General features: G+C 41.5%; 1 protein-coding gene across 2 annotated transcripts in view; it reads left to right on the top strand.

Annotated features, from left to right (window-relative positions):
- Positions 1 to 13,665, top strand: part of CHCHD3 (coiled-coil-helix-coiled-coil-helix domain containing 3) — a 261,013-nt gene that overhangs the window by 245,318 nt on the left and 2,030 nt on the right. For both annotated transcript variants that reach the window (XM_087860823.1, XM_045792628.2), the window contains one exon: positions 4,038 to 4,173. In XM_087860823.1, coding sequence (XP_087716949.1) covers positions 4,038 to 4,173 — 136 coding nt within the window. The remainder of the gene's footprint in view (positions 1 to 4,037; positions 4,174 to 13,665) is intronic.

Here is a 13,665-nt window from a genome sequence, read left to right on the forward strand (position 1 = left end):
TTCTTTAGCCTTCCGGTGGAGGCTGGTATGAGGAGAGCTATCTCCATATTTTTTTTCTTTTCTCTGAAATTACCTTATTATCCTTGCCATTTATATTAGCAGAACTAAAAAGATGGGTAAGTAGTTTCCTCGAAATGTAAAGCTCAGACCCACATCAAAGAAGTTTCTCAGACGTGAAAGTGGGGGAAGCAGCAGTGAAACCTGCAGTAGCTCAAAAACAGATGGCCGAGTGTCAGGGTGTCACCGAGTCTGAAGAGGAGAGCTGAACACTGCTTATCTCAGCTTCAGTTTTACCAAAATGTTTTTATTTGTCTTTGACCCTTAATTCAACTTATAAGAAATTATCCCCAGAAAAGAATCAGAGACAACAGTAACAATTTATATCCATCACCGTGTTATTTTAAGCACTGAGAAATTAGAAACAGCCCAAATGTATTTCTGTATTCTTTTCTGTTTTTTTTCCCCCCAAAGTTTCTACAATGGCCCTGTCAGTGTAATGAGCAAAATACTTGGATCTATTTTCTTAGCTGCCTTTTAAGTGAATATTTAGTATTAAACATTAGCAAAGATGGTTTCACTAGCTACAGAATGCCTTACCAGGAGTGATTTTATTCTCTGTTCAAGTCTTTGGCTTTCCAGTTCTTTCGCCGAAAAAAGTCATCAACCCCCTTGGTCCTCAGTGCCACTGTGGGGTGGGGTAGGAAGGGCGAAGGCGGCTGCTGATGCTTGTGGGAGTGAGGAAGAGGAAGGGAACAGAGTATAGAGTCTGGGAAGGAAAAGGAAAATGAAGAGGGGCATAGAGATACGTGGTGGGACCCATCAAAATCCCCAATCATTTAAAGTGACCACAAAACTAGTTTTTTTCTTGTTTTTGATCAATATATATTTTCAAGTATCGACTTTATTCCACCAATTCCTTTTTGCCAGATATGTAATTGGATTACAGTTCTATCTCTTCTCTGTTACTGTTTTGAGTTCTCCAAATTTGCATTTTGTCTTTGTCTTAACATTTCTCATTCACCATTGCCTTTTTTAATCTTATTTTTATACACTGAAATTAAATTGTTTAAATGTCTCTTGCAGCTAAGATTTAATTTTCCTTCGTAGGTATCTTGAAATTCTGCCCTTTTGTTATTTTTGCCTAGTAGTGGCTTTTTCCATCAGCAGGAAGGAGAGCAGTCAATAGAAATCAATTGCTGACTCAGTGGCTATATGGAGGGCTTACCATAATGCATATTGGAAATGCCTTTAAACCTTTTCCTGAATGGAAGGTGCCGTGGCTTGTGTTTTATGGCCTTCTAATGGTGGACGGTAATCTCATTTAGCATTTTCCCAGAGTGAAAACAGTGCATTAGAGCAGCATAACAAGCATTGCGGATCAATACGGAGGCAGAGCTTTGCCCTTACAGATTAATCCAAGAAGAATGTACCAGAGTCTACTCCAGCAGCTGGGAGACAATTATGCTGATTTCCACCCCCCGTTTGCCCCCTTTCTACTATCTAATCATCAATACACGTTGAAATGTATACAAAAAGGATTTCAGCAGATATCTGTGTGTGTGTGTGTGTGTGTGTGAGACACACACACACATAGACCAGACTACCAGACAGGAAATCAAGGACCCTGCAAGTGAGCAGTATTGATTTGTGGTGATAAAAGTATATTTTGACACATCTCAAATCATAAATAACTTGTGGACATTAACTTACACGACTAACGGCTCAAGTCGGTAAATGTTTATATACAACTTAAATTACCGCTTTCTAAGGAGTTCATAGTATTGGATGAATTATTCCATCGCAAATAGTTTTTTAAAAGAAAAAACACACTCTTCTTTATGATGTGTAGCATGTGGAAGCTCATTTTTTACAATCTTTTCCTGTACGTTAATGGCGAAGACCTGAAGAGAAGGTCAGGATTGTTCTAGTCTTCTTTCCCCATCCTCCTTCCCCTGCTTTTACATCTAAGGTATGGTAGAAGAAGTGTGGTCCTCAGCACTGGGATAGAACATAACCCTGTTTTCCCACGAATGATCCTAGGCGTTAGTCATGTATTTGCTGGGTTCAGCTGACCTAATGCTTAATTATATTTTATTCAGTATTTATCCAGATGTGTGTCTTGCTATAATCAGTCAGTTTGTGGTGTCTCTGCTTCTACTTTTCGAAGCACAGCTGACTCCCTTTAGATGCTGATGTTCGTGGTAGGGGATTAGGGAAATCCATGTCCAAAAAAAAATGCATAGACATATGAACTTTGAAATCTTAGAATGGAAACTCCAGGGAATTTAAATTCTGTGCTTAGATATTTGGCAGAGCTGTAAGATAATGAATGAAAAACTAAAAGCAATATTATGTAAAATTTGTGGGATTATTTTTTTTCCCTCTATGTCTGCTTTCCTTAGAAGTAGTAAGAAGTAAATTCCCTCAGGGAGCAGTAACATGGTTTGCATTTCAGTTTTCTGTGCTAGCAAAACATGTATTAGCTTAGTGTGTTGGATAAAAGTAATGAGACAAATCGTCACCCAGGGGTTTCCTTATTGATGAGAAGTATTCCCCCTGTGTTCTCTAGGGTTTTTTTTTTTTTTTTAGAACCCGTTTAATATAAAATAATGCTATTTCAAGATTACTACAGAAATAAAAAATGTAAATTGCAAAAAAAGAACTGATATGAAAAACTGGAAGCCTTTTGTACTAAACAAAACTAATTTGAAAAAAATATGAATTCCTAGATTAAAAGTGATAACATTATGTATTTTTTCTGTGTATGTTTAGTCCTTATAATTCAAGTTCCTCTACCATCTTAACAGGAATATTTCCTTTTCATTGGTATAATTCATTTGGTTGATTTTGTTATCATTTTTCAAGTGTATATTTTAAGATATTTGGAGGCATTTGTGTTTGGTACTGCATATTCACTGAAAGCAAATCTAACTAAAATCTGAGATTTGTAAGTATAATTAGTAAAATTTTAGCCCAGAAAATTTAAAAATGTTTTTTCTCCATCCATCTGTATTCTCAGTAATTTATTGCGTGGCTTCTATAAGAGGTATCCATATGAATAGCTGAGGTCACAAAGAAAATAAGACAGTCCTTCCTTCTTGGGATTTTCCTCCTAGTAGATGTAGGCTAGTAAATTACACCAGGCTATGGTGTAGTCAGCGTTAAGTGGAAGGTGAAAGAGGTGGTGGAAGAAGCTAATACAAGGTCAGTGGAGTCACTGAAAAGGGAGTAGTGGACTCCACCCTTGATGGAGAGCTAGAGAAGCTGTCTAGAGAAGGTTACACTTCAACACTTGCTCAAGTATTGCGAGATAAGTAGTTATTTTCTGGATATGTAGGAATGGGTGGGAATTTGGGTTCAGGGCATGTCCAAGATCAAGAGCAGCATGAGCAAAGACATGAAGGGATGTGTATGGATCAAACCTTGAAAGTGGTTTGGTCAGGCTGCAGCAATGTGGGGAATGAAGGCTAAAAAGTAGGTGGAAACATGATCCAGAAGGACTTGCCTGTTGACCTTGCATTTTTTTAAGAAAGCAGTAGGGAGAGATACGGTCTCAGATATATGTGTTAGAAAGAACCTTCTGGAAGGCAGGAGTAGAGGGGCAAAAGCTAAGAGACGGATTAGTTTAGAGGGCTTTGCCTGATTCCAGGATAAAAGTGATTATGAATTAACGTAATGATAGTAAATATAGAGAAAGAGGACCAGACTGTGTTATCTCTAACTTTGCGACCTACTAGATGTGGGCATGGAAGAGAGAAGTTAGGGCTCTCAGGTTTCTGATTTGGCTGACTGGGCTGAAGTGTATTGGCACCAGTCACCTGGTTTAGGTATAGGTTTGGTTGGGAATGTTACAGTGTCTGGAGAGGCTTGTGGTGGTATCAGTTACTGGAACTTAATTTCATAGAAATCATTTTTAGAAACTTTTATTCTATACTTGCAACATTTATATCTTATTTAATGTTTTATATACTCTTTAGCCTTGATCTTCATTCTGATTGAAGACAATTTGTCTCACTGGTTCCTGTTTTTGTTTTCAGGAGGTATGAGTTTCATCCTGTCTGCGCTGATCTGCAGGCCAAAATTCTCCAGTGTTACCGCCAGAACACCCAGCAGACCCTCAGCTGCTCTGCTCTGGCCAACCAGTACATGCGCTGTGTCAATCAGGCCAAACAGGTGGGTGTGCAGGCCAGATTAACTGGGGCACCAGAAGAAAGCAAGATGAGGACTGAATAGGCTCATGTGTATGGAAGAGCCTTATACACCAAGTATAAGTTGTTGCATCATCAAAAATTGCCATAACAAGTCCATTAGTTAGTAATCAACTTCCATCTAGGTGTTTAACTCATTTACTTACAGGGAAGAAAAAGATTCTTACTAAATATTTTTTTCCAGTTGCTTTGAACTTTTGTCCTTTATGGTAATTGTATCCTGAAGATCATTGCCCCATATTTCTGAGTCAATGCTCAAAGCCAGCAAAGAGGAAGAATACAAGTTATGGGACCAGCAGCTTTGGGTCTGTGAGCAGCTGGTAGTCACGCAGAGAAACACAAAAGACAAACAAAAAGCCACCTTTCGTGCACCGTTCAATCTTCTACCAGTTGGTAGAGCCCACCGGATTGGGAAGGGAAAGGGAGGCCAGAGATGGGATTTAGGCAACACTTTCCATCACTTTTATGTACCTCAGCCATACTCTTCCCTTGATCCCCACCCCCCATTCCAAAATAATTTGATGTTCACAGGAATGTGTTTTCTCTAATTCATGTGCTTTAGAAAGCTAATGATAAACCCTGAAGCAAATTATCAATTCTGGCAGGTCACATAATTCCCTATCATTTAACTGATTTAACAGTTGGATGTAGGTTGTTCTGACAGACAGAAATTGTTGGAAACCTTGATTCTTTCTGCTGATGAACTCCCTAGAGCTGACCTTCTGACCCAACTAAATCTAGCGTTTGAGTTACACAGCATGCCTTTTTGCAGTCTAATTTGCTATAGTTATAATAAAACCACTTAGTGTAAATTTCTAACACTCTATAAATTTCTGTTATTTATGGGAGGGTTGGTATTGTCTGGGTACCTAGAAAGTAACATCAACACTAGTAGAAAAAAATATAACCAAGATTTATTAAAAGCCTGTGTTTTCTTTAAAAGCCTAGTAGCTTGAGGCTTTCTTCTGTTTCTTACTTGTATTTCCAACTGTATAACTCCTAGTAGCATGCCGGTGATTCTTTTCTTTAAAGGTCTTTGATAGAAATAATGTTGCTAATGTTAAGTTAGTACATTTTATTTGTCAAAGACAGCTTCTGATATGCTCTTAACAAGCCCCAGCCTTTAATACTGATACTAACTGAAGTGCCTGAGACCTGCAGGCTGACTCATGGGTTTTTCTAACTTGATATTAATGCCACATAGAGGTGGGGGTAGTAGTTAGTGCAAAGAAGGGCTGTGACAAAGTGTATGTTTCTATGCTGGCGTCTGACAAACATGCCTATTTGCACAGTGTGATTTGTAACATTACCAAAGTGGCAACTGCAAGGGTGTATGGAGTTTCGACTCCACCCTGCCTGTCTGGGTTGTGTTGAATTATCTGCACCTTGCCTCATGGGATCAACGGCATATATTTATAGAATAAAACAAAGTTGCTTTGTGACAACATCAAATATGCCGCACAGTGCAGTAGGGAGTTCAAATTGGGCAGATCTGGGTTTGTATGAAAGCTTTGTCTTTTACTAACTCTGTGACCTTGGGCATTGAATTTTCTCATCTGTGAATTGGGGTAATGTTATCCCCAGTGTTGTGGGGGTTACATTTATATAAAGTATTCGGTAAATCTTATTTTTTCCTTCTTTCCTCAGTTGTGTTATTTCATATTGAAATCATGTTGAAATCACTAAACAGATCATCCCAAAGCACCAAATTATTACTACTGATTCCAAAAGAGACCCCCCTCCCCCAATCTGCAACATAATTTAATATCCTTTCCGGCAAGTGTGTTTTGAGGTACCTATTGTTTTCACAACTCTTATATTCAAATATTAGGGAGCCTATACCACCAGGTAATAATACAAAGATAGCTGTCCACAAAGTATTTTTATCCTAAGATGGGCAACATTGTAATGGGCAAGAAAACAAGAAACAACAATACCTTGTATTTCTATAGTACTTTAGATTTCCGGGTGATTTCACATCCATTCTCTTGCTTGTTTTTATGACAACCTGAGATGTAAATAGAGACAGTTTTATTTTCACAGTTTTACAGTTGAGAGACTTGAAACCCAGGGAAGTCATGATGGTAAATGTAACAACTAAACCAAGATATACCTTACCATGAAAACAAAAAAATTAAAAATGGTGTTTGGTTTTTGAGTTGGGTGTGAGAAGGGACATCCATTATCCACGAATACAGAAATAAGGCAGTGAGAGAAAGTGTCACCGATGATCATGAAGTGAAGAGGAAAACATGAATATCAAATGAAGTCATAACGGAGACTGAAGGTGGTAAATAAGGAGGTGGGGTTATAAAGGCCATGGACAAAGGTGCAGCTCAGCAAAAAGATGCCCTATTTTAAGACCACACCAAAATGGCCACAGGGGCTTAATACCAGCATTTCCTGAGCACTTTTCCTCTAATACCACGTTTCCCTTTTTCTTCAGTGTGAAGTTTGTCTAACCTTGGGACCCCTGACACTGCCCATTGTTAGAAGAGCATCAGCAGCATAGTGGTCCTGAGCGTCAGTTGTAGCGGGTCCTGACCGTTCAGCTCCCCTTCTTGTGTTCTCTTGTTAGATCCAAAGAAGCACCTAGACATGCTAATGTGGAGAATGGTAAACCTGACAACAACGCATTAGGTCATATTGTCCATTTCCGGCACAGTGCAGGAGTTTTTCCCCTTGGAATAATTCCAAGAACCAAATCCCCTCCACTTTTAAATGACTCATAAGATTGGGCTTTCACTGGTTCCCTTGAGGCACTGTTCTATAGACTAATAGATTTACTGATTGGAAAATTTCCGGATATTCCTTAGCCTTATTTTTCGTTCTTCATCCATTTACTCACATCAGTCTTTCTTCAGCTATTCTTAAACAATTCCTCATGGGTTGATATGAGACATTTAGACTGTTACTTCCACTATATTAAGTTATGTGTTCTTCATAAGGGTAAAGAGGTAATAAATTGCTGTAATTATTATTTCTAAGACTTAAAAGCCACTGGCTAGCTGTATGAGTTACGGCTTTTAAAAATGTAGGAGGACATCGATTGATAGATTGTGTCTTTTATTTCTCGTATCTGCCTACCTTCATAGCTTTCTATAAACTCCCCAAAATTGAATTACCTATTTTTACCATTATAACCTGATTCCTATTCTATCTTGGTTCACCTTCCTTACAGGGGACTACAGAAGGTGGGAGAGAAATGGGAAGCCAGTGATATTTGCCACTACTGGGCCAAAATGTACTCAGTTTTTCTTTATAGAAAAACTTTATAGTTTTTCTTTATAGATAGAGAAAGGGCCCCTCTCAGATCTGCATTGCTCTGTTCCCCTGGATACCCCACTGCCCTGATATTTTCTTGCAACATCTCTGGGGGCTTGGGGGGTAGCATGCTTAGGGGGCAATTCGAAGCATTCCAACTCTCTTCCTAACCCTGCTGCTAAAAGAATTGGTACAGAAGCTGGCTGGGCTCTGGGCAACCATTCTGTGTTCCCTGGAAGGTAGAGTTTGTGGGAAATACGGTATGTAACATTCCAATCTAGTCATGGTGACCTGGGCTTCAGTTTCTTCTTTGCTAAATTATGGGTTTGAACTAGGTGATCCACGAGGGCCTTTCAGCGGTGATGCTGTGGGACTAGTTCTACTTCCATGCATGAGAGCAAGGGTCTATGTGCACAGGAACACACGTCTGTGAGCACATTTCTGTCTGTTTGCGTGTAGGCAGCACCCCTGCTCTGGGGACCTCCAGCACTTGTGCCTCTGCCTCGTAGATTTTTCTGTCAGCCTTAAACTTGTACTTCTGATTTTTCTGCATGTTGCCTGGCCTCCCACCGCTATGTACCCTTTCCTTGAAGCTGATGTTCCTGACAGCCCCAGGGAAGCCAAAGTAGCAGAATGAACTAGGAGGGGGTAAAAACAGTTTCTCGGAAGGCAGTGTATTGAAAAACAGCTGTCTCAGCACTGCCTGGCAGAATGTAGCCTGCCAGCTAATAACGCCATCAGAAAACGTAGGCTGTCTCCCTCTAGCCAGCCCCAGGCCCCCTGTTCTGCAGAGGCTTTCACCTACCCACCGTGGATCGTGGCGGTCAGGGAGTGTGGAGACAGAGCAGGAAGCCAAGTCAGAAGAGCCAAGGAAAGCCTGGGACTACAAGCAAGGGCCAGACCCAGAGATGCCAAAGAACAGAGGTCAGTGTGGAGCCTGGAGTCAGACGATAGAGGCCAGTCAGGAGAAGATAAACCATCGCAGAAGCTTAAATCAGCAAGTGGGCAGTGGGTCAATAGCCAAGTAAGCAGCTCAGTTGAAGGAAGGATTGAAATGAGGACATCTTGTAAGCAAGGCAGTGCATTCCTTAGGCCTATGCTTCCTGCTGGTATCGTTGGGGAGATCAGAACGTCACCCGGCGGTAGTAGAGAGCATGAGGTCGAGACCCTGGTAAATGAGGCTGGATCTTAATACGAAGTTACTTCAGCCCAATGTTGTGCATCCACTTCTTCCTTTCCAAAGTGGAAATGACACTTACAGTCCTTGGGTAACCCCCAAAATAGAAAACCTTAATTAAGATCAGGGCATATGGAGGGATTTCCCATGGCAGGAAGCATCCGCCTTCTTGAGGACATTGTATTTTATCTCCCCTGTGACCCGAGTTTGTATTAGACCAGGCCTCAAATACGTCCCTGTTGTCTGAGTGTAAAGAAGGTCTAAAAACACAGTAGTTGCTGTCGCTTTAGAAATCAGCGTTCTTGAAAGAAAAATCCAGTGCCAGAGCAGGCTGTATTTTATCATTGCTTTCAGCTGAATTATAAAGTACGTCCAAATGATTGAACAGAGTCATAGGCTGTTAGAGCTAAACAGGCTTTAGAGATCATGTGACCTAATCCCGTCTTCTCACCTGGAAACATTTGCACTCACAGTGTCAGTGATCTGTTTATGGGACGGTGTCCAGAGCAGAATAGCCTGTTCCTGGTGCCAAACCCAGTGTGCTGTTTTTCTGTAATACCAGGTCTCAGACATGGGTGAACATCAGAATCAGCTGAGGAGTGCATTTGAAATGTACACTTCTGGCCCCGTCCCTGGAGATTATGGTTCAGAAGATCTGAGGTTGGACCTGGACATCTGAACTTTCAACAAATTCCCCAAGTAACTCTGTGCACAGGAGTTTGACAGACATACTCTAGAGCCCATTGGCCTACCCTGGATTAGAGGTCTTTGATCTTTCAGAGGCCCTGCTAAGTCTCTGTTTTCCCTCTTTCGGAAGTTGAGGACCTGCCACTACCTGTCACTGCTTCTTGCGTCTGAGCCATCTGGCAGAGGTCTCATCAGACCGACCCTGGGAACTTATTCCTAGTTCAGCCTCAGGAATAAATTAGAGGTCTTGAACAGAGGGTGGGAGCCCCTTACAAAGAAGTTATTTTCTTCTCCTCCTGTTGCCTCCTTTGAAACTGTAGGTACCCCTGGGTGGGGAGCCACACCTGGTTTTCATGGGCGGGAGGGAGGAAAGAGGCACTGAACCAAGGTAACACAGTCCCCTGGCCAGCTCACGATCATGACTAGACCCTCCCTTGGCTCTGCTACTTCGGTACCCTGCTCCCCTCTCCTGACCCACCGTGGGGTCCCCTCTCTTTATGCATTTTCTTTCTTTTTTTTTTTTTTTTTTAAGATTTATTTATTTGACAGAGGGAGAGATAGCCAGCGAGGGAGGGAACACAAGCAGGGGGAGTGGGAGAGGAAGAAGCAGGCTCCCAGCGGAGCAGGGAGCCCGATTTGGGGCTCGATCCCAGGACCCTGGGATCACGGCCTGAGCCGAAGGCAGACGCTTAACGACTGAGCCACCCAGGCGCCCCTATGCATTTGCTTCTGATGTCCACAGACAGCCACCTAGGGAGCACAGAGATAAATCAAGAAGGTTAATATTCTGGGAAGACCTATGGGAGCATGTTTTTCTTGTGTTCAGAGGCTTCTTTGTCATCATCACCTAATGACATTTATTAATGGCCCAGCGGGGCTGCTCATACTCAAGATGACACGTGGGTGTTCCACAGTAGATTTCCTGTCCTTTGGTGGGGTGGCCTTTCGGACTTGGAGTCACATCAAAGGGAACTGAATTCCAAACTTTACATGTGTTATCAGTCTCTCCTATCGTAGGGAACCCTTCTCAAAACCTCTTTCTGAGAGTAATCATCGTTCTATGACATTTTCTTTTTTTTTTTTAATTTGGATTTAATAGAAGAAATATTACGATGGTAATAGACTCTTTTTTCTTAATAAGCATTTCTTTTCTAGTGCTTATCCTTCAAGAGTTAGAGCTGCAATATGTTCGTGTTTTGTCTGTTATTGCAGCAAGTTGTGTAAACAGTTAATTACTCGTAACTTCATTTGAATGTTACACAGAGCGTTTGTCAGAGAAGGTATGAAACCAGATCCAGGCATAAAGCAGGGAGAAGAAGGAGCAGCACTGGCTGGCCGGGAGAGACGGAGTGAGAAAACAGGAAGTTGGCTAATCAGATTTTCAGGTGGTCCGGAGTAGTGCTTGGTGCACAGGCAAAGCTCTCTTTGTGTTCCTCCGAAATTGAATTTATTGATTACTTTTGTTTCTGTCTCACCCTCTCCTCATTGTGACTTCCACACTCCCTTGTCTTTTGCTCCCCACTTTTCATGTCCCTTCTTGGGGAAAAACTCAGGTATACCCAGACACATTCCCATTTTAGTTCTCCCCCATAAACCCTCCTGCTTCCGTACTCGGCTTCATTAGGGCTTTTGAAATCTTGGCGAGATGCTGGGTGAGCTCAGAGACAAGCATTCTGAATAGTGTCTTTAAAAAAAAAAAGTATTTTTTTCTCTTGATGATGATTGTTTAGCAATCCAGGGTTGCCGTAATTCTTCTTAAATACATTGACACATCCAGTAGCCGACACGTGGCTGTGAAAGTCAGCCCCTTCAGGAAAGCTATAAGTCAGAAACCAGTTGATGAGATTACTGTGTAACAAAAATATTTGAGGAAAACAGTGAAGATCATTTTAATAAATGGAAATGGCAGGCAATCTCCGGTCTCCAGGGGCCCTGCTCTTGGCTGACAGCGTGAGCTGCCAGTTGTTCCTTCCTCGGTGGCTGGAATCAGAGACAGACTCGGGGAAAGAGCAGTACGGATGCCTGAGCCCTTCTCTCCTTTTGGTAATTTACGCAGCTGTTTATAAAAGGGGTTTCTGCAGGCCCATATACGTGAATGATGAGCCAACGCAAGGAATTTCTTTCTCCACATTAAGATTAAGTGTTAGCAGTTCCTTAAATGAAGGAAGCAATCTTTTATAACTTGCAAATCTTCTCCCTGATTCTTCGGGGAATTTCCTATGTTAAATTTATGCAGTGTTAAATTTATGCAGTGTTGAAATTCAGCCCAAAAGCAGCTACTTACAGAACCGATACAGAGACTGTGGGAGAACCTATAAGGTGACACTAAATGACACAGACCTTTCCAGGCCTCTGGATCCTTCCAGCCAAACGTCGTTGGGCCTGGGTTTTGAGCAGGTTTTATGGAATAGTTAGAATAGTAATAACACAGTGTTTTGCCAATCTAATTTTTTTTAATTCAACTTGACGTTGTATTTATTAATGTCTTTGAAGTCGGGAGGTTTTGTATCACCTCTGTCACCCTGTGCAGTTTACAACATGGGTGTAGACTGGCCCTGGAGCCTTCTCGTGTCCAAAGAGCCACCTGTGAATTAGCTGAACTGTTGTGCTGTCCTTGAAAATTAGAATTTTAATACACGTAGCCGGCTATTCTGTGAATGTAGTAATTTCTCTATGTTTCATATATGCTCAGAAGTGTTCTGTTAGTCTTTTCATTAGACGGGCCCGCTGATCTTCTAACCAGCCAGGGCCTAGCTTGTCTCTCTCAAAGACTAAAGAGAGTCTGATACACTTAACATTATATAATCCGGGTGGAAAATTACCCTTATATATTTGGTTGGGGTTACAGAAAGAAGGGTAGTAAAAAAAATTCCCTTGACTCTCAAAAAACACTTTATTGCTTTAATTATATTGTGGTCACTGCAGATTATTTTGCAACATTTGCAAAGAGTTATACGTTGTCACATAGCTTTCATAACCATAGGACCTAAGCTGTAGAATGAGGCATAGCCATGTAATCTTGATCAGGCAGATCATAGCTTAAAGTTCACATTGGTATGTTGAAAAAAGTAGTGAGTGTGTACCTCCCCAAATGCAAAATGGCATCCCTCATAAAATGATGATTTTTTTTTTAGTAACTGAATGCCTTTAGATGGGCCAAGTATAAATCTATTTTATATTGACTTTTATTTCGTATTACCATATAATGTTGTGGTGAGGTGGTCTCTATATCTGGAAGTCATCGTTTCCTGTCCAAATAGTTGGACACACGGTTGTTGTCTCACACGGATCAAGCCACAAGAGAGTAAATGAGACACTAGGATACTGGGACATTGTCTGGTCTGACTCTTAACATCGTGTGTGCTCAATTTTTAATTTTTCCAACAAATACAGAGCGTATGTGAATGAGGGGTTTGAGAGAAATCTCACATTGTGGTGTTTGTTCTGTAAGACAACTCTGCTGAGCCAAGTCTTCTGCTTTATCTGCTTTGTCTTTCCTGTTTTCTCTAGATGCATCTGGCTTTTCTAGTTTACTTCCTCCTTGAGCGTATCATCTTTTGTGACCATTTCTGTATGTGTTCTCTCTAAACTAGTTTGCCTGCTTTTGTATGTGGTCTTTTGTGCCTTGTGGACATAGACTTCTTAGGATAATCTACCCATCCTTTGCTTTTGTGACCCAACACGCTCTCTTATTTGTCCTTCTACGCTTTCTGTTCTGCCCTGTTATTTCAATCATTTTTCTTCATCTTTGGCTTTAAATCTTCTCTAAAGACTGTTGACATCTCTTCCCAAGGTTGTAGCTTCCTTCTAGACATTTCCATCTGGGATTTCTTATAAACCCAAAATTTAAGTCCTTTTCCTCATTCCCAGGCTGGCTCCTCCCCCTGACTTTTCCATTTCTCTTGGTGACACCTCCATTCCCCCTGTCACTGAGGATCATCATACCTTAGGTCTCACCACCTCTATTTTTCTAGCCATGTCTTTTATGGCTCTATCTATTTCTCATTCCCACCCTTGATTCCTAATCTGCCTCTGCCCTGGTCTTCTTCCCTCCAGGCTCTCATCTGTGGGATCCGTTATGCCAAGGATGTCAGGGTAACCCTCCCAAATGACATTTTCCTATTTAAAGACATGCGTTGGATTCCCAGGTTTTTTCCAGAAAGCCAACAGGCTTTCACCCTGGGCCCTTTGGACACTCTTTTCCTTGGTATATCCTTGTTGTACACCCTTTCCTCTAGCTAGGCCAGTCTTTCTCCTCTGCCCTCCATACATACTGGGCTTGCTCCTATCTCCAAGTCCTTGCCTCCCTGCCCTCACCTCTCCCCAACG

This window comes from Ursus americanus, chromosome 3 (genome assembly GCF_024610735.1).
Source record: "Ursus americanus isolate L20-20 chromosome 3, mUrsAme1.1.p, whole genome shotgun sequence".
Lineage (NCBI taxonomy): Eukaryota > Metazoa > Chordata > Mammalia > Carnivora > Ursidae > Ursus > Ursus americanus.